Below are 18,622 nucleotides of genomic sequence, written 5' to 3'. Positions count from 1 at the left end.
ACTCCAGGTGGACACCTTCAGCAATCAGGAGCTCCTCAGTTGCTCATAGTAAATTCCACCTTGGAGTTTACAAAGACTTATGGGTAGAAAAGCCATACAAAGTAATTTACTACACTGCAGTATTGCATTGTGTGTATGTACCATAGTTTGGTTATCCATTCCTCAGTGGATGGACACCTAGGTTGTTTCCATCTTTTAACTATTGTAAATAGTGCTGTGATGAACATGGGTGTGCATATGTCTGTTCTTATCATGGCTCTCACTTCTTTAGGATATATACCTAGTAATAGAATGGCTGGGTCAAATAGTATTTCTATTTCCAACTTTTTAAGGAGTCGCCATACTGCTTTCCACAATGGTTGTACCATTTTACAGTCCCACCAGCAGTGTATGAGAGTCCCAATCTGTCCACATCCTTGCCAGCATTTGTTATTCTGTGTCTTGTTGAATTTTACTACTAGTGCTGGAGCAAAATGGTATCTCGTTGTTTTGATTTGCATCTCTCTAATGGCTACTGAGGAGCTCTGGTAGCATAGTGCCTAAGGCACTTGACTGCTAACCAGAAGGCTGGCGGTTCAAACCCACCAGCCACTCCTCGGAAGGAAGGTTGGGCAATCCTATTTCCGTAGTGATACTGCCTCGGAAACCCAAGGAGGGGTCGCTATGAGTCAGGGCTGACTCGACGGCAAATAACAACATAACAACAATGGCTACTGATCATGAGCATTTCTTCATATGTTTGTTGACCACCTGAATATCCTCCTTGGTGAAGTGTCTGTTCATGTGTTCTGTCCATTTTTAATTGGATTATTTGTCTTTTTGTTATTGAGGTGTTGGAGTTTTCTGTAAATTCTAGAGATAAGTCCCTGGTCAGATATGTCATTGCCGAATATTCTTTCCCAATCTGTAGGTTCTCTTTTGGCGAAGTCTTTGGAAGCACATGAAAATTTAATTTTTAGAAGGTCCCATTCATATAGTTTCTCTTCTGCTATTTGTATATTTTGGGTTATGCTTGATAGTCTATTTATGCCATATATTAGGGCCCATAAATTTGCCCCTAGTTTTTTCTTGAGGAACTCTATAATTTTAAGTTTCACATTTAAGTCGTTGATCCATCTGGAGGTAGTCTTTGTTTATGTCTACCTGAATTTTTAAAACAATATTTTATATTATGATTTTTGACAAGCCAGCAGCTAATAAAGTAACAATAAACATCGATAACCTTCCTTTGGGAGCCCTGGTGGCACAACAGTAGAGTGCTCAGCTAACCAAGAGGTTGGTGGTTCAAACCCACCCAGCAGCTAGGAGAAAGACCTGGTGCTCCGTTCCCATATAGATGACAACCAAGAAAACTCTATGGGGCAGTTCCACCCTGTCACGTGGGGTCGCTGTGAGTCACAGTCGACTCACCAATGCCCAACAACACCAAATCTTTGAAAAGTCCATTTCTGCTCTTTGTGTTTTCTTTACATAGTGGGACTAGCACTTAACTCACCATGTCCCTGGGCACGTTGTTCTGAAATTTGACATCAAGGTTTTTTTCAGAGTTACACCCTAGGACTTCTTCATATTTGAGGGAGAATAGGAAAAGGAAAACAGTTTCTATATTAGCAATTATTCATTGTTTCTGAAGTTTTATGTCAAATTAGCCATAAAGTGTTTGTAGGTATTGGTTATTACTTGAATGTGAGTTACTGATTTCAGAAGAAATATTTTGAGATCTGATAAAAGCTCAGTAATTTTAGGAATATGTAATTTATTGTTGGTTTACTGTCTACATCTTATATGGGTGATCTAAAATGCAATCTAATTGTGGGTATTAGAATAGAATAAAGAAATATAATAGTTAGAGAACAAAATTTTAATACAGTAAGACTAAGAAAGCCAGAACCTGTGTCAGGCAGAAACCTGTCAAAGAAGGAAAACTCAAATACTTTCCACTAATAAAGAACATGAAAAAGTGGTAAGACTATACCTGTCAAAGGCAGAAAACTAGTAAGACCCAGAAAAACAGAGCGGTCCTGCCAAGTCCTGGCTCTCACAGGTCTCACCGTATTGAGCAAGGACATTGAGAATCAAACCAAAGACGTATTGAGAGCATAAGCCGCATTGGAGTCAGCTTAATTTGGGGTTTTGTACATCCGTTTGGGAAACATCTGCTGTGTTCCAATACCTTCCCTGTTGCAGGCTTCGTGCTAAGCGCAGTGGCTCAAATTCAGAGATGACTAAAGCAGTAGTTTCTGCCTATTTGAACTTCATCATCTAGTAAGGGAGAGAAACATGCAAATGATCATATCCAGTATAATGAAAAATAACTCTATCTTTCAAGATCTTTTTTTCCCAGCATGTTCTTGAACCTTGGTGAAAATACAAAATAGAAACATCCTAATGTTTTTTGGCTTTTTGTGGGAATGCGATATCGTGGGGGGACATTAGGTCTTACCCCATAGGATGTTTGGTGATCTCTCTGGTTATTCTTGGAGAGAGATGTCTGATGGGTGGCTGAGATGAGTTCTGCTGAGAATTTTGGGAGCCCCTAAGTAGGCCTCTCAGGCCTAAGTGCAAGGAGAAGGGAAAGCTTGAGATGTATTTGTATTTGAGTTTTCCTCTGCACACTTTGTTCCATATGTTTGTGGAATGACAGCCAGCGAGAGCTGTGTGATAGAAGTTTCTCTGTTGTTTTGTGTTTTTGAGAAACCGATGTGTTTCTTTTATGCATCTGTTTCGGATCCCAGAGGTGGCTGGGGCAGTGTTCCCTCATCTTTGTCTGGAATAGTCCCCTCTGTTGGGAACCAGGTTCAGTGATCCTTCACTTTACTTAGCATGGTGTCTAAGCTGAGTGTCGACTCACCTCAGAATTCTTGTTCTCTGTGGGCAGCAGCACCTTCACTTTCTGACGGAACATCATTGGATTGAGGTTTACCCTTTTCTGCTTTCTCTCCACAACACAAGATTTAGTCCATTTGCCCCTCAGTCTACTCTCTCCTGAAGGCTTATCTTCCCCCACCCCCCGTTTCTCTTTTTCTTCTTTTGTGATTTGGGTGAGCGTTTATGGACCAAACGCGTTTTCCATTCAACAGTCCAGACACATTCTGTTTTGTGATATTCACTGCATTTCCCGCACTGCAGCCGTACTCTTCCCACTTCTTCCCTGCACCCACCCCTTCCCGTTGTCCTTCCTTCCATAGTCTCCCGCCTATCCCTGGGCAAACGCTGGGCAAACGCTGTCCTCTTGACCTCATACACTTGATTGTTGTCATGAGAGCATACACTACTGATACTACTGTTCTCCTTACAGGTCTGTCCATCATTTAGCTGCCAGTTGAGTCATGGGGGTTAAGTTCAGCTCCTAGTTTGAAGGGTGACTAAGGGCCATAGTCTTGGGGGTTCTACCAGTTTTTCATCAGACCAGTAATCCTGGTCTTTTTTATGACAGAATTTTATTCCACATTTTTCTCCTGCTGTATCCAGGACATCTAGTGTGATCCCTTTCAGAGTGGTCAACAGTGGTAGCTGAGCAACATCTGGTTCTTCCGGTCTCAGAGTCTCGTAGGCTGGGGTTCACATGCTCTGTTAGTCCTATGCACTAATGATTGCCTTGTGTCTTTGCTTTTCTCCACTCTTCTTTGCTCCAGATAGGGAGAGACCAATAGATGCACCTCAATGGTCACTCACAAGCTTTTAAGACTCCAGTCACTACTGAACATGGTTGTTGTTGTTGTTGTTGTTACTGTTACGTACCATCGAGTCAAACCTGACTCATAGTGACCCCTCCTTGGGTTTCCGAGGCAGTATCACTACGGAAGTAGATTGCCCCATCTTCCTTCCAAGGAGTGGCTGGTGGGTTTGAACCGCCAGCCTTCTGGTTAGCAGTCAAGTGCCTTAGGCACTATGCTACCAGAGCTCCCACTCAACATGGTAGGATGTAGAATATTATCTTCATGGACTGTGTTATGCCAGTTGACCTTAATGTCCCCTGAGACTGTGATCCTGAACCTACATACCCAGCTACTCATTCCCTCAAGGTGTTCAGTTATGACTAAGACGATTTTGTAACTCTGTTCCTTGTATGCTCTCCTACCTTCCTGGATATATACGTAGAGCTAGCCTCTTGTCAAACCTAGGTATATTTGGGGTGTGGTCCCATTTGCCTTCCCACGCCCGTTCTGAGCTGTATCTTAGAGAAATTGCCCGTGGTCCTTATATGCGGACAGTGCCCATCCCCACTCTCCAGCACTGATAAATTGTGGCTCTGTTTTCGTTCCTTTGGCCAACTCTGTGGGAACTGGAAGGGAGAGCAGGGAGATGAATGTGCCAAAAGTGTTTTGAACCAGAGCTCTATAGTGATTTTCTGGCCTTTATTCTTATATTTAAGTTTCTATGACCCTGATTCCAAAAGAGCCCATGTTGGTGTCAGTAGCCTCTGTGATATGGGTAAACTTAGGTGTCCAGTTCAAGACGCTTTTGTGGTTTAGTTTGGTTTTTAAGTGAACACATTTTGAGTACAGATGCAGAGGAGCGTTTTCCCCTATCAATTAGTTACTTAGATCATGGCACAGTCTGAGGGCATCATGCCCTTAACTGGAATTGCTTTAGCGGGGACTAGACAGTGAAGGGTGTAGAGAGACAATTAACATTTTACGTGAGGACCTCATTACCTGAATCCAAATGCTCCCCTCTCCAATTCTGTAATGTCATTTGCTTCAGCCCTCACTTGTAGGTGATTAACAGCCAGTCCATAATCAAACAACTAACATAGTCATGGGATGTTTCCCTTCCATGGAGCTATTCCACTCCCCCTCCCCCTTTTTTCATTTCACTTCACTTTTTTTCTAGTAGTTGAAGCAGACTTGTTTTTTTTCTGATACCAGTTTTACTTGTTATTGTCTGTAAGATGAGAGTGAAGATTGAATAGTATTCTTTACTTAACATTTTATCATCACAGCTCTGTGAAGGGCAGAACAGCACTGTCATAAGCACTTTAAATTTTACCAGCAAACATTTGGGTGGAAAGTGAGATTTCCAGAAGTTGTCATTTGGCCAGAATCATAGTTATTGACAGAAATGGGATTGGAACCTACAGACCCTATCCGTGAGTTCAGTGCCATGTTCATAATGCTAGAAAAGTTCTGAATTATTTGATAAATTTGGTTATGGAATATTACGTCACTTGTCTCTTTGACCCATGGACTTTAATTTTTTTCATCTTACAAATTAAACCAAAACTCAAATACTGTATCTTCTTTATAAGGGACATTTGTTGTTTAGGGAATGTCAGGAACTTGGCAGTTATGCCCAAAAAGAAAGTATCAAGAAGTAGAAAGAAGCAAAGATGGTATGGATGGATGGAGAAATGAGTTTCAGGAAGAAGGAGGGAGTGGTAAGTGAGGTCTGAGGGAATGTTTCCGGCCCACAGTGTTCAGAGGAGTTGAGCAACGCAGAAGAGTAAAAGGATATGATGTGGGAGGCTAGGCTTAGCCTGAGCAGATGCAAATACAGATTGGCTCGTAAGACATGGACATACTTTGGTTGTGTAATGGAGGAAGAGGAATGGTATTTTGGGATGCTGTGGGATGAGGTGCTATTTGCAAGAGATAGCTTAGAAAATTCCAGAATAACTTTGAGGAAGAGTGTTTGGTGGAAACTGAGGAAAAAAATGTGATTCATGGCTTATGAAAGCAGGTGCACTTTAATGTATCCAGTAGAGCTGTTAGTGGAAAAGCTGTTTATAAATTACATCTGTGTCTAAGTGCATTATGACAGACTCACAGGGAACCCACGATAAATCCTTTGCTCTAGTCAAGAACCGTCCTGATTTGTCTGTTTTATAATTTCAGCAGTGTTTTGGTTCTCTAATGCTGTTCTAACAGAAATACCACACAGGTGGATGGGTTCAACAAACAGGGATTTATTCTCTTGTTGTTCAGGAGGCTAAAAAGTCCAAGTTCAAAATGCCAGTTCTAAGGGCTGGGTGAAAGGCTCTTGACGTTGGGCTTTAGCTCTGCCTCTTGTTCCCAGCCCAATGAAGCTGGAGGTTTCTCTTAACTCAGACAGCTGCTGAGGCTGACATACCCAAGGTCAATCAGTAAAATGGCATAGCCCCAAGATGATCAGGAAGTGGAAAGAGCCAGACCACTAATTAAATAGTCCCAAGATTGGCAGACAACATGGCAGGCTGCTGAATGAAGACTTGGCTACGTACAGGGTCCAGGTGTGCCAAAAAAGCTCACGACTTTGCTCACAACTTCTTCTTATATACTGGAAGCAGACCACATCTCTAAAGCAGCTCCTCAGCTGTTGTAATAGATTCGACCATGGAGTTGATTACATCCAGCTGCCCAGTCACTCAAAACCAGGCCCAGCCAAGTTGACACACAACCTTAACTACCACAAGCAAGTTTTTAACTCTGTAGCACTGCTGGCGTAGTGCCGGAGGCGTTTGACTGCTAACCAGAAGGCTGGCGATGCAAACCCCCCAGCCACTCCATGGAAGGAAGATGGGGCAATCTACTTCCATAAAGATTTATCACCTCAGAAACCCAGAGGGTCGCTATGAGTCGGAATCGACTCAATGGCAATGAGTTTGATTTTCTTTGGTTTTAACATCACATGTGTGCTCATCTACATATGTATGTAAAGGAGCTCTTGTGGTGCAGTGGTGAAAGCATTTGGCTGCTAGCCAAAAAGGGCAATGGTTTGAACCCATCAGTACCCCAAGGTGAGGTAGTCTGCTTCCATAAAGAGTTTCCGCCTTGGAAACACTATGGGGCACTTCTGCTCTGTCCTGTACGGTTGCTGTGAGTCAGGATTTACTTGCTGGCAGTGGGTACATATGTGTGTGTGTGTGTGCGTGTGTGCGCTCGCACGTGCACGGCATGTGTGTGCATTGACAGCACGATCCCCCGTTCCATCATACCCAGTAAGATTCTCCCAGGCTCACAGGAAATCAAGTAACCTCTCTGACTTCTCTACAGATGTTATCTGAAAATAAGCTTGTTTGCCAGGAAGCTGTGCATCCATTCTGTGAAACAGAGCTTCCCTTTGGTGCATTGGTTCAGGCTACATAGTACAAAGCCATGATCTTTCCTTGTTCAGCCCTTCTGACTAGTAGGCGCTGGATGAGGGTGGTTAGGGGTTGACCATGGTTCCCTGTCACATAACACTGTGTGGGAGGAAGGAAATGTGTGTGGTTAAAACATGGGAGGTTGTGTGACTGCTCTTCACTATTCACCAAGGGCAGTTTCCGAATCACATTTTGTCTTTCAGTTCTCAATCTTTGAAGCAAGAAGTAATAAACATACATTTAATTGCTTGTTGAGGACTACACTGTTAAAGGCATCGGTACAGGAAAGATTTATAAACTGAGTTTGAGAATGTATTAAAATGCGTTTAGTCTTGTTTCCCACACAAAGTAAGGATACCTTTGAGAATGTCGTGGCCATATGGTCCCCTTCCACTAGAGTCATACCTTCCTTTGTAAGATACTCTAGGGAGAAAGCCTTCTAATTCCGTCATTCTCACCTGTTTGTATGATGTTGTTGTTATTGCTGTGTGCCATCGAGTCAATTCCGACTCAAGACCCTATGACTGTTACTTGGTCACAGCCAGCTACCCAGAGGGACCGAGTAGTTGATCCTGCGGGCTTGGGACCATAGTCGCAGGGGACATCAAACTCAATTGGCATAACATACTATACAAAACATTGTTCCACCTACTACTTTGGCGAGTAGCGACTGGGACCTTAAGCTAGGAAGCTGCCATCTAGATGCAACAATGGGTCTCTCCTCGTCAAGAAGAAAGAAGAAAACCAAAATTAATGGAAACAATCAGTCCTAGCGACTGGTACACCATCCGATCTGCAACCTATACAACTATGAGACCAGAAGAAGTAGATGGTGCCCAGCTACCACTGCCATCCACTTGGAAGGGATGTAGGAGATCCTGCATAAAGAGGGAGAACAATGTGGAACAAAACTCAAAATCATTTGGAGACAAAAAAAAAAAAAAAGAAGGTGGGGACCAGGTTTGCTGGTCCAATGGAGCCTGGTGTAACCACTGAGACTATGGCCCCTAGCTGCCCTTCAGGTCTGGAATTGAACCCACAACTGTGGTTTCCAGCCAAACAAAGTAGAGGCATGTGAGTTAAACATTTACCTCAAGTAGACACACGCCCTGGAGAGAACAATCATGGGAGAAGGAAAGGCTGCTTATGCACAGGGAGATAGCTCAGGGTGCAGAAGAGTATGAAGGGATGGACACTGGGAAGAGGTAACTATGGGGAGGAAGTGGGAGGGGAGCTGCTGCATTGTAAATTTTGGTCAATGACTTGAGACAAAGTATATGTGAACTGCTGTATGAAAAGTGAATTTACTCTGTAAATCTTCACCCAAATCCTAATTAAAAAAAAAAAAAAAAAGACCCTATGACTGAGTAGATAGATACTGCCCCATAGGCTGTAATGCTTACGTGAGCAGATAGCCAGATCTTTTCACTTGTGGAGCTGCTGGTGAGTTTGAACTGCTGACCTTGTAGTTAGCAGCCAAGTGCTTAATCATTGCACCACCAGGGCTCCTTCTTTGTGTAAAATACCAGAGAATATTTGCCATGGTCCATTTGTAAGCAGCATCATGGTACCTGACACACTCCCTTCACTAAAAGAGCCTCCTGGGTTGGAAGGTGGGCTTTGTGTGTTTCTTTGCATGTGCCAGAGGTGGCAGTAGCATTCTAGTAGAGACATTCAGTAGACCCCTAAATGAGGAGAAAGAGCCTGTCATGAAACAGTCCAGAGGAGGAATTCCAACTGGAGAGGAAGAGGACAAAGGGAAAATAGCTGAGCATATGAAAGGGATCTGGCTGGAGCCTGTGAACAGGAAGAGTGGTCTGGAGGAGGTTGCAGAGGGATGGGAGGGCAGTCCCTGTAGAACCTGGTGGGGTGGTTAGTACAATGGGAGGCACTAGGTAGCTCTAGTCAGGGAATGATACGAATTCATTTGTGTTTTGAAAAGCCACCTGTACTGGTGTTGGGGAGACCATTTGGTGAAGATGGTAAGAAGTAGAGAAGCTTACTTGGCAGGGCTTACAGGTCTGTTACATCTGGGGAGGAGGAAGGATTCCAGGGTAATTGCTAAGTTTTTGTCCTGAGTTAACTGGATGGATGAAGGTATCTTCTCTGAGATAGGAGGACTGGGGAATGGGCAAAGGAGTAAACTGTGTCAGGAGAGCTTGGAACATGGTAAGTTTGAGATGCTAATTGTTGTTGTTCTGTGCCGTCGAGTCAGACCCGACTCATAACGACCCCTCCTTGGGTTTCCAAGGCGGTGTCACTACGGAAGTAGATTGCCCAACCTTCCTTCCAAGGAGTGGCTGGTAGGTTTGAACTGCCAGCCTTCTGGTTAGCAGTCAGGTGCCTTAGGCACTACTTTACCAGAGCTTATTAAATATCTTTAATTAAAGCCAATTTAGGCAGAATGCGTACATTTCTTAGATTTATACTTTTTCCATTCTGTTGTTGCTGCAACTTTTTTTTCCTCTTATCATACCTAATCTTTGAAAATCAGAACCTTTGTATCTTGAAGTTATAATGTTAGACTCCCCTGGCAGATGAATGGGAAGTATGAGACACTAAAATACAGTGCTGTGAAATTACTGCAACTTAATCACAAGTGTACATGTCATATTAGACTTCACCAGGTACTTTCCTTCTACCATTATAACAAAATTCAGAAAAGTTGTGTACCCATCCATCTTGTGCTAACTTGGCTCAGAATAAAGGACCAGTGAATGTAAAAGCTTACCCTTGGCAAGAATTTTGAATTATTTTTGAGGGACTCTCCTATATTTACTCAGTGTTTTCCAGGATTTCTCCAGACCCCCAAATGCGATAAAGGCTTGTAATAAATATCTACGCATTTCGAGTTTTGACTTTATTTGCCATGTTTTCAATATGGATTTCACATATATATGTTTCACCTTACACACTATTATTTTCTCTACTGGAAAGTTTAGTAAGGCGCTCTGGTGGCGTAGTGGTTAAGGCATTTGGATGCTAACCAAAAGGTTGGTGGTTCAAACCCACTAGCCATTCTGTGGGAGAAAGATGAGTTCCATAAAGACTTACAGCTTTGGAAACCCTATGAGAGTCTTTGTGAATTGGGATCAACTTGATGGCAGTGAGTTTGGTTTTTTTGGTTTTGGAAAGTTTAGTAGCTCTGATGTATTAAAATTGTTGTTATTTAGTCTAAATAATCTTGTTTTGATCCTTTGAATTGGCTGATGTAGAGGAAAGTAGACTGCTAGATGGTCACATTGGGACAGATAAGGAAAGAAAATAAAAGTGCAGGGAATTACCTTTTAATGTTTTCTCAGCTACCTTCCCGAAATGTTAGGAAGCAAACCCAGTTTTACGTACTATATAACCTTGGCAGATGTCAAATTTCCTAACTTTGGGTTCTTTTTTTATCTTTTCCTGTTACTGACTGATAAACAGAAGGCTGGCAGTTCAAACTCACCAGCCACTCCTCAGAAGGAGCAATCTGCTTCTGTAGAGATATCGCCTGGGAAACCCAAGGGCGGGTTGCTGTGAGTCAGAAACCACTGGCCATAGTGAGTGTTGGTTATCTGTTACTGTATAATAACTTATCCAAAACTGGCAACTCAAAAGAACCATTTCTTACCTTACAGGGTTTCTAGGGGTAGGGAACAGGAGTGGCTTAGCTGGGTGCTTTTGGCTCAGAGTCTCATGGTTTGGCCATCAGGCTGTCACTGGTGTTATAGTCATCTGAAGGTTTGCCTGGGGCTGGAGGAGCCTCTTCTCAGATGGCTAACTCATAGGCCAGTGACAGGAGACCTCATTTCCTCACTGGGTGTCGGCAGAATCCTTTCTTACCATATGGGCCTCACCATAGGCTTACCTGAGTGTCTTCATGACATAGCAGAGGACTTCCCCAGAGCCAATGATCAGAGAAGGAAGAGGGAGGTGGGGTGTGCTCCATCATTGTCCCTGGGATTTTCTTCCAAGCTGCTGTCAGAGTTCTCCAATCCTGATACCAGTAGTCATTTCTCATGGGAGAAGTTTTTGATCACAAGTATCAAATTTAGACCCTGCTGTTGATATATGGTCCTTTCTGCTTACAGAATAATTTTCATTTTAAAGCTAAATCATGATACTCTTTTTTGAAGACATTTTAAATGGCATTTAAACTCAGCACTTGGGTTGCTAACAGTACACCTTATTCAGTCAAAGTGTCAGCCACTTGAGTGCATATGGCCAGCGTTCACACAAGCTGGCAGTGGGAACTACAGAAAGATTGTTGCCTGACTGGCACCCATAAGGTGCATCCTAATTCCAGAGGTGTTAGAATGTGGCAAAGGAGCCCTGGTGGCGCAGTGGTTAAGCACTTCACTGCTGACCAGAAAGTTGGTGGTTCAAACCTGCTAGCTGCTCTGTAGGAGAAAGATGTGGCAATCTGCTTCTATGAAATTTACAGCTGTGGAAATGCTGTGGGACAGTTCTGTTCTGTCCTGCAGAGTCACTGTGAGTCAGAATCAATGGCAATGAGTTTTGAGTTTGGGGATTTAAAATGGGGGAAATGGTTTCTAAGAATATGAAGAAATATGGCAAAAAAAAAACTTTCTCCCCCAGTCCCGGGGACACTCAGTAGCGCAGTGTCTTCTGCAGGCAAGTTTCTTTCCCCATGGTTTTACACAGCCAGGAACTTACAACCTGATGAGAAAGAAGGTGTGAATGTGTGGTTTATAATGAGGAGAAATGGGCAGGTTATTTCCAAAATACTTGGTTTTGGTGGTTTTGTTCGTTTGGTTTGGATATTTGGTTTTAGAAATATAAATGAGGCAAACACCCTCTTCTGTGACTTTCTCTAACTTTTTTTTTTTTTTTTTTTCCTTTTTAAGGAATAAGGATCGTTGTAAACCCAGAATCAAAGGCTGTCTTGGCTGGACAGTTTGTGAAACTGTCTTGCCGGGCAACTGGCCATCCTTTCGTGCAGTATCAGTGGTTCAAAATGAATAAAGAGGTATGTTTTTAAATGTCTTTTAATTCCTTTGCAATAAGAGCAGATGATAGAAAAGTAAAGAGTGGTATTGTCCTCAGTTTGTTTTGAGGGCATTGTCGAAGGACTTGTAGGCTTTGCTGGATTTTTACTGAAGTATTTAATAATCATTATGTTGATAAGACAGTTCCAAAATTATTTTACCAAGGATTGTACACAACAGTGAAATCAGTTCTCCACTCTAAAAATTGTAGAAATTAAGGATTACTTTTAACAGCAGTGTTAGTAGGTATGAAACATCACCTGTACATTCTAATACATCTATATACAAAATTTTTTGCAGCAGATAATGTCCCAACGAAAATATTCGACCACAAGATATTCAAGGCCTAGTAGAAAGCTAATGCAATATTATTATGTTAAGCATTCTACACAACTGTATCGTATCAGAAGATATAGGCCATTGTTGTGGATTCTAGAGTGTAATTCCAGTTGGCAGAGTGGGGCATTTATTCCTCTTGTGTAAGGATTGCATTCCTACAGCAGATGATTTAAATCGCATCTTTCTCTTCTCTCTTTAAAGTTCTTTGAGATTCTGTAGAAGAATCCTGATCAAGGGGAGAAAATCCGGTACGGAATTTCAAATTCTCAGGGAATCCGGCCTTATGGAGGCTGGATGAACCCCTGAAACTAATGCGCTGAGATAATCTCTAAACCTTAAACCAAACCCTGAGATCTTCTTAAAACCAGACAGCTAAACTAGCTTAACAAATGCAGACTATCTGCCTCAAACACTGTGCTCTTTTAAGATCCATCTACATGGGACTCAGCCAACAACAGCAAATCGGAAGATTCGATAGGAACCTTGGGGGACAGTGAGTTAATGGAGGAAGAACAACTCAGAAAAGGAGGGTGAGAATGGCTGGAGCACTCGACTATCATCAGTGTCACTGAGTTGTACATGTAGAAACTGGAATTGGTACATGCTCTGCTGTGTATGATCTCAACAACACACATGAAAGTAAATTACTACAGAAAGCTCTTTGTACCACCTCGCCACTGGGGATCTCTCACTGGTCTGACTGCCCCATTTCATGTGTCCATGTTCCAAGCTTCTCTTCTCCTTCCTCATTCATCACTCCTCATCGTTTTCCCTCTTAGATGGCAATCTAAGCAATTCTGCTTTCTCCCAAACTTGGTGCTAAGTCTACTTTTACAAATCTAAAACTTGGTAAAAAGGCCATTCTCAGATCGTGATCATTCCTTTAACAGATGACCTTCCTTAGAAGACATTTGTGGTTTTGTACAACTGCTTGTTTCCTTCCCTCATGAACAAGTGTGGTAGCGTGAGCAGCAGCAGAATGTGGTGGAAAGATCACCTGTGGGCCCAGGTATCAGAGAGGCCTGGTGGAACCCTGACTGTCACAGTTAGCCATGTGAATTCCTGTCTTCATGGGCTGTTTTCTATCCTTCATCAAATGCCTGGGCTTTCAGGAGTTGGACCATGTTTTCCCGATTGCACAGTTGCATTCATTTAAATAAATGCCTTCTGATGAAGAGAGGAGGAGCTCTGGTGGTGTAGGGCTAAGGTGATTGACTGCTAACCAGAAAGTTGGTGGTTCAAACCCACCAGCCACTCTGCAGAAAGAAGACTGAGTAGTCTACTTCTGTAAAGATTTACTGCCTTGGAAACCTAGTGGGGGCCACTATGAGTTGGAATTGACTCAATGGCAGTGAGTTTGATTTTTTATTAGTTTTGATGAAGAGGTAACAGGAAAGTCCATGTTAAGTTTGTCCTTTGTGAAATACGTTCTGATTTGAGAAAGGTAGAAATGGAAGGGATGAGGAGCTGGAAAGGATCTTAAAACTCTTAACAAACGGAGTTCTGTCACGCCATTCGTAGGTTCACAAGTCTGTTTTAGGAGGGAATCCTTCAACAAGGCTTTGTTGAGCACCAATTTTGTGCCATGTTCTAGGGCCACGATGATGAAGCAGTGACTTAGAGGCCCCTGTCCTCCCCGAGGTTACACTCTGGTGGGGAGAGTCAGAGGCAGTAAGCAGATACGGTCATTACTGTGACTGCTAACCAGAGGTTGGCAGTTCAAACCCATCAGCCACTGAGTGGAAAGAAGACTGAGCAATCTACTTCTATGTAAGCTTACTACCTCGGAAACCCAAAGGGGGTCACTATGAGTGGGAATCGGCAGTGAGTTTGGTTTTGGTTTTGGGGGAGCTAAGAGCTATGAAGAAAATAAAGTGGTGTGAGAGAGAGGGAAGGAAGCTATTTTAGTTAGGACGATCAGAAAATACTCCCTTGAAGAGGCCACATTTCTATAAGAATGCAAGATTGGAAAGGAGCCAGCCTTATCAAGGGCTACAGGAGAGGATTCCAGGCAGCACAAAGCCCGTGGGGTCTGAAGTGGTCAGAGCCTTTGTGCAAAGGAGAGATTGGTGAGTGGAGATCAGAGAGGAAGACGGGAGTCGGGCGAGGTGGGGCTCTGTAAGCCATTTAAAGGAGTTTGGATTTTTTTCTAAGTGAGAAGCAGTGAAAAGTTTAAAGCTGAGTGAGTAACATGAGGTGATTGATGTTTTTAAAACACAAACTTGCTGCTTGAGGGGAAGTAAGAGAAAAGAAAGAAGAGTTACCAAACTAGAAATAGTGGTCTTAGGGACTAGGCTGTGTCCTCGGACGTGGAGCTGAGTGGATAATTCAGTATTTATTTTAGAGAGGGATTACGTGAGCATGGGGAAACAAGAAGAGAGGTCAAGCATGACCCCCAGGTTGTTGATTTGAGCAGCTGGGACCATGGTGGTGTTAGCTCCTAAGGTGCTGAAAATGGAAGAGGAATCGATTTGGGGAGAAAAATGAAGAGTTTGGTTTTAGACATGCACGATAAGTGTGCAGTGCTTACTAGACATCTGACTGAGAGCCCAGCTGAGCAGTTTGGAGACATCAGGTTGGTAATCTGTGTAAGAGAGGAGGAGCCAGCGGAGAGAGTAAGAGGAATCTACCAGAGACATGAGAGGACGACCAAGACAGGGTGGCACAGCCTAGGAAGGAGCAGTGTTTAAGAAGGACGGAGTGAGTGCCAGCTTCTTCAGTGCTGCTGAGATGGGGTGTAGAATCAAAGGAAGCTTGTTTGGTGTTTTTGTTTGTTTATGTTAGAAGGCAAAAAAAAATAATTTAAAAAAAAGAAACATTGAGCTCATTTCCACTAAGTGACCCCATGTGTGTCAGAGAGGAACCATGCACCGTAGGGTTTCAGTGGCTGAGATTTCATAAGGGGTCACGAGGCCTTCCAAAGTAGAAGGTACTAGAATGTAGTTAAGAGTGATGCAGCAAGGTCAAAGGGGATGGGACCAAGAGTCCATGTGGCCTTAGTGAGGAAGAAGGCTCAGCTTCCATTTAACCTGAGGGGAGCGCAGTTACAGATAGGTACAGACATGGACAGGTTTGTGATCTGGGAACAGGGAGAGGAGATAGTTTCTATCCAAAGTCATTCCCTAAAAGAAGGATTGCTGGAGGTTTCAGATGAGAACAGATAAATTGATTGACAAGGAGGAAAGCAAAGTAGGATGATAGTAGGGTTGCCAGCCACTGCTGAGGTCAGCCTGTCAGCCCCAAGGTCAAAACACTCTTGCTCTGGTGTAAACACTGAGAGGGTAGAGGGTTGACTCCGGTTGCTGGGGGTTTGGGGAGGGAAGGGGGTGAGCTTGTCCCAGTGCTATGCAAAGGAATGAGGCCCGTGAGGAAGCCGTCCCTCACCGTGTCAGAGTTGGCTGGAGTTGATCAGTGGGCGGCCAGTGATGGAAGAAACCTTTTGTTGTGGCAGACGCCCAGGGAGCAGGTGGCAGAAGTTGGGGACGCTCTGGGCTGACCATACCTTCCCATCATCACGCATGTGCTTCCTAAGCTCTTCCACACCCAGGCCTTGAAAGAAGCACTGTGTTGTTTTATTAAGGAGCCCATCCTCATAGAATTTTGAGGGTGAGAAATTGGGGTTCCAAGGTAAAATAACTTGCCCGTGTACTCACAGCTAATTTGGAAAGACTGGAATTCATGGCCAGCTCAGCTCTGATTTTCTGTGTTCTCTACACTCTACTGTTTGTAAACAAAGACTGTTTGTCTTGTTGTATGGTTACTTAATTCATAAACATGTCCATCTTAGATCTTTTAAATGTGAATGACTTAACTGTTTTAAAGGCCAGAACAGATACTTAGCTTTTAGTGAGCTTTTGGGGGATGTTTACATGGCAGCTTAACCTCTCTGGTTAATGGATTAATAAGACTCTGGATTTCTAAGACTTCAGTTCTAAATAACTGACAATGTTGTTATTTGTTAACTGACAAATATTTTAGAATTTGAAAAAAGCAAGACTGACTGTCCAAAGCTCCAGACTGAAATCAAAGATTTTGCACAGGACATTTTATAAAATGTGATCTTGATACATTGTTTATTTTTATTCTTTTATTGATTCTTTCACAGATCCCATGCGGAAATTCTCCAGAACTCGTTTTTAATGCCGTGCATGTCAAAGATTCAGGCTTTTATGTCTGTCGAGTTAACAATAACTGCACCTTTGAATTCAGCCAGTGGTCCCAGTTGGATGTGTGTGATGTCACAGAAGGTACAGAAAGCTCTTGGAGTAAGTGATGAAACCAGTGGAGTGTGCAGATGGAAATTACCTTACTTTATTAACAGTTTTTACTTTGTAAGAAGTAGTGTCAAAAATAGTACAAGAAGTTTACATACATGCTTCACCCTATATACTGTCACCAAATAGGGTGTTTTGTCCCATTTGTTTTCACTCTCTTTCCGTGGACATCTGAACATACGCAGATGCCTTACGAAGACATAGAACCCTTGTCAGTCTGCTCCCTGTTAATGGCTTCTAACTTAACCTGTGACAGTAGCCCCTTGTCCTGTCCTCACACACACCTGCCTGATCTGCACAAGCTTAGTTTCTTCTTGTTAATTTTCCTTTGCTCAGATAATGCCTTCCTTTCTCACAGGTCCATGTCTTTATATTAGTCCATCTAGATCATGCCTTGCCCTTTTCCTGTTAAGTATTTCCTCTCTGGATGATGGATCACATTTTCTTGCTTCTGCACAAGTCTCATCATTTTTTTATTGTATGACAGACTGTGCATATATGAAGAATAGAGACTGAAGTAAATACATTTATACCCAGAATGGGCTTCTGTCAGGCTATTAGAGTGGGGATATATATTGATCTGATTTGTAGTTGAGCAGGAACTGGGTGTTAAGTTTTGTTCAGTTTACCAGTGGCTGACTTGAAGGCAGGGTAAAGATCTTTCCTCTTGCATGACTTGAGACTTGAATACTCGGGACACTGCAGAGACCTCTGTGTGACAGCCTTAGTGTCAGATTGCCAGGGGATCTCACTCCGTCTTATAGCATGGCTGCCAGCTTTTTGAGTCCCTAAGGACTTTGTTCTCCAACCCCACCCTTAGTTTTCCTGTGTCAGGGGATCTCCTGCCCCAGCCATCCTTGGAAGACTGTGACACTGTCTGCACTGAAGTCCTGGAGTGCCACAGAAGGATTCCTCTCCGTCCTTCTGCTCTCGGCTTTCAACAAGCCCTGTAGACCTGAGGCTTAGAGGGTGATCGTCTTCAGATCTCTTCTGCTCACCCTGACCTCCTTCAAGAGCACTGAGGGAAGGCCCATAGGAATGGATGAGTGACCTGGTGAAGCGTCTGTTCATGGCTGGGGTGCCTACCAGCCATCCGGTTTGCCCTATTCCTTCTCACTTGCAGCACTGAGAAACCTGTAAGTCCCAGGGAAACTGAAATAGCTCGACACCCAAATGCCACACTCTTGTCTTTAAAAATTGGCACAACGTTCAGCTGGTTTACTTTCCCATTCAGCTCTAAACTCATTAGAAATGCCGAGCAAGGTAGGCACTATGGGGGTGGGGGGAGCTGTGATGGCTCAGAGCAGGATATTGAAGCCTACCCCAGCCTCCATGAGGATCTTCAGAAATGGTCATGATTAATTAAGAAAGAGATTTCAGCCTTCTCACACTATTTCTATACCTACAATGGACTTTTGAATATAAATGGAATCATTTATACATGTTTCCAGCTGCTTTTGTGTAACACAGGACTGAACATTCCTCCCTTGACGGTGCTTAAAAATCTAAACAATTCTTCATAACGGTGTGTGGATCCTTGGCATATTTTCAGCCATTTGGTTACTAGGTCTTTGAGGAGTAACTCTGGTGGCATAGTGCCTAAAGTATTTGACTGCTAACCAAAAGGCTAGTGGTTCAAACCCACCAGCCACTCCTCAGAAGGAAGACTGAGCAATCTACTTCATAGAGACACCGCCTTGGAAACTCAAGGAGGGGTTGCTTTGAGTCAAATTCGACTCGACAGTTTGGTTTTGTTTTTTCTTTGAGAAACATTGACAATATTTCCATCTTGGTTATGTTTAATTTTAATAACTCTGTACCATGTCTGAAAATAGTTTCTGTCATTCATTCAACAAATATATACCAACTGACCACCTTCGATGTGTTACACACCAAGTTTCATGCCAAAAGCTCAGGAATGCACAAAATTAGCACACCCTCTTCCCTCAAGGAAATAT

At 43.1% G+C, this 18,622-nt stretch overlaps 1 protein-coding gene across 1 annotated transcript in view; it reads left to right on the top strand.

The window, feature by feature from the left end:
- Positions 1 to 18,622, top strand: part of MALT1 (MALT1 paracaspase) — a 64,805-nt gene that overhangs the window by 14,368 nt on the left and 31,815 nt on the right. Inside the window, exons 3-4 of the mRNA XM_042780245.1 lie at positions 11,911 to 12,032; positions 16,496 to 16,655. Coding sequence (XP_042636179.1) covers positions 11,911 to 12,032; positions 16,496 to 16,655 — 282 coding nt within the window. The remainder of the gene's footprint in view (positions 1 to 11,910; positions 12,033 to 16,495; positions 16,656 to 18,622) is intronic.

This window comes from Orycteropus afer, unplaced genomic scaffold, assembly GCF_000298275.1.
Source record: "Orycteropus afer afer isolate SDZICR_OR568_19922 unplaced genomic scaffold, OryAfe1.0 scaffold00029, whole genome shotgun sequence".
NCBI classification, from domain to species: domain Eukaryota; kingdom Metazoa; phylum Chordata; class Mammalia; order Tubulidentata; family Orycteropodidae; genus Orycteropus; species Orycteropus afer.
This window is presented reverse-complemented; position numbering and strand designations above follow the sequence as displayed.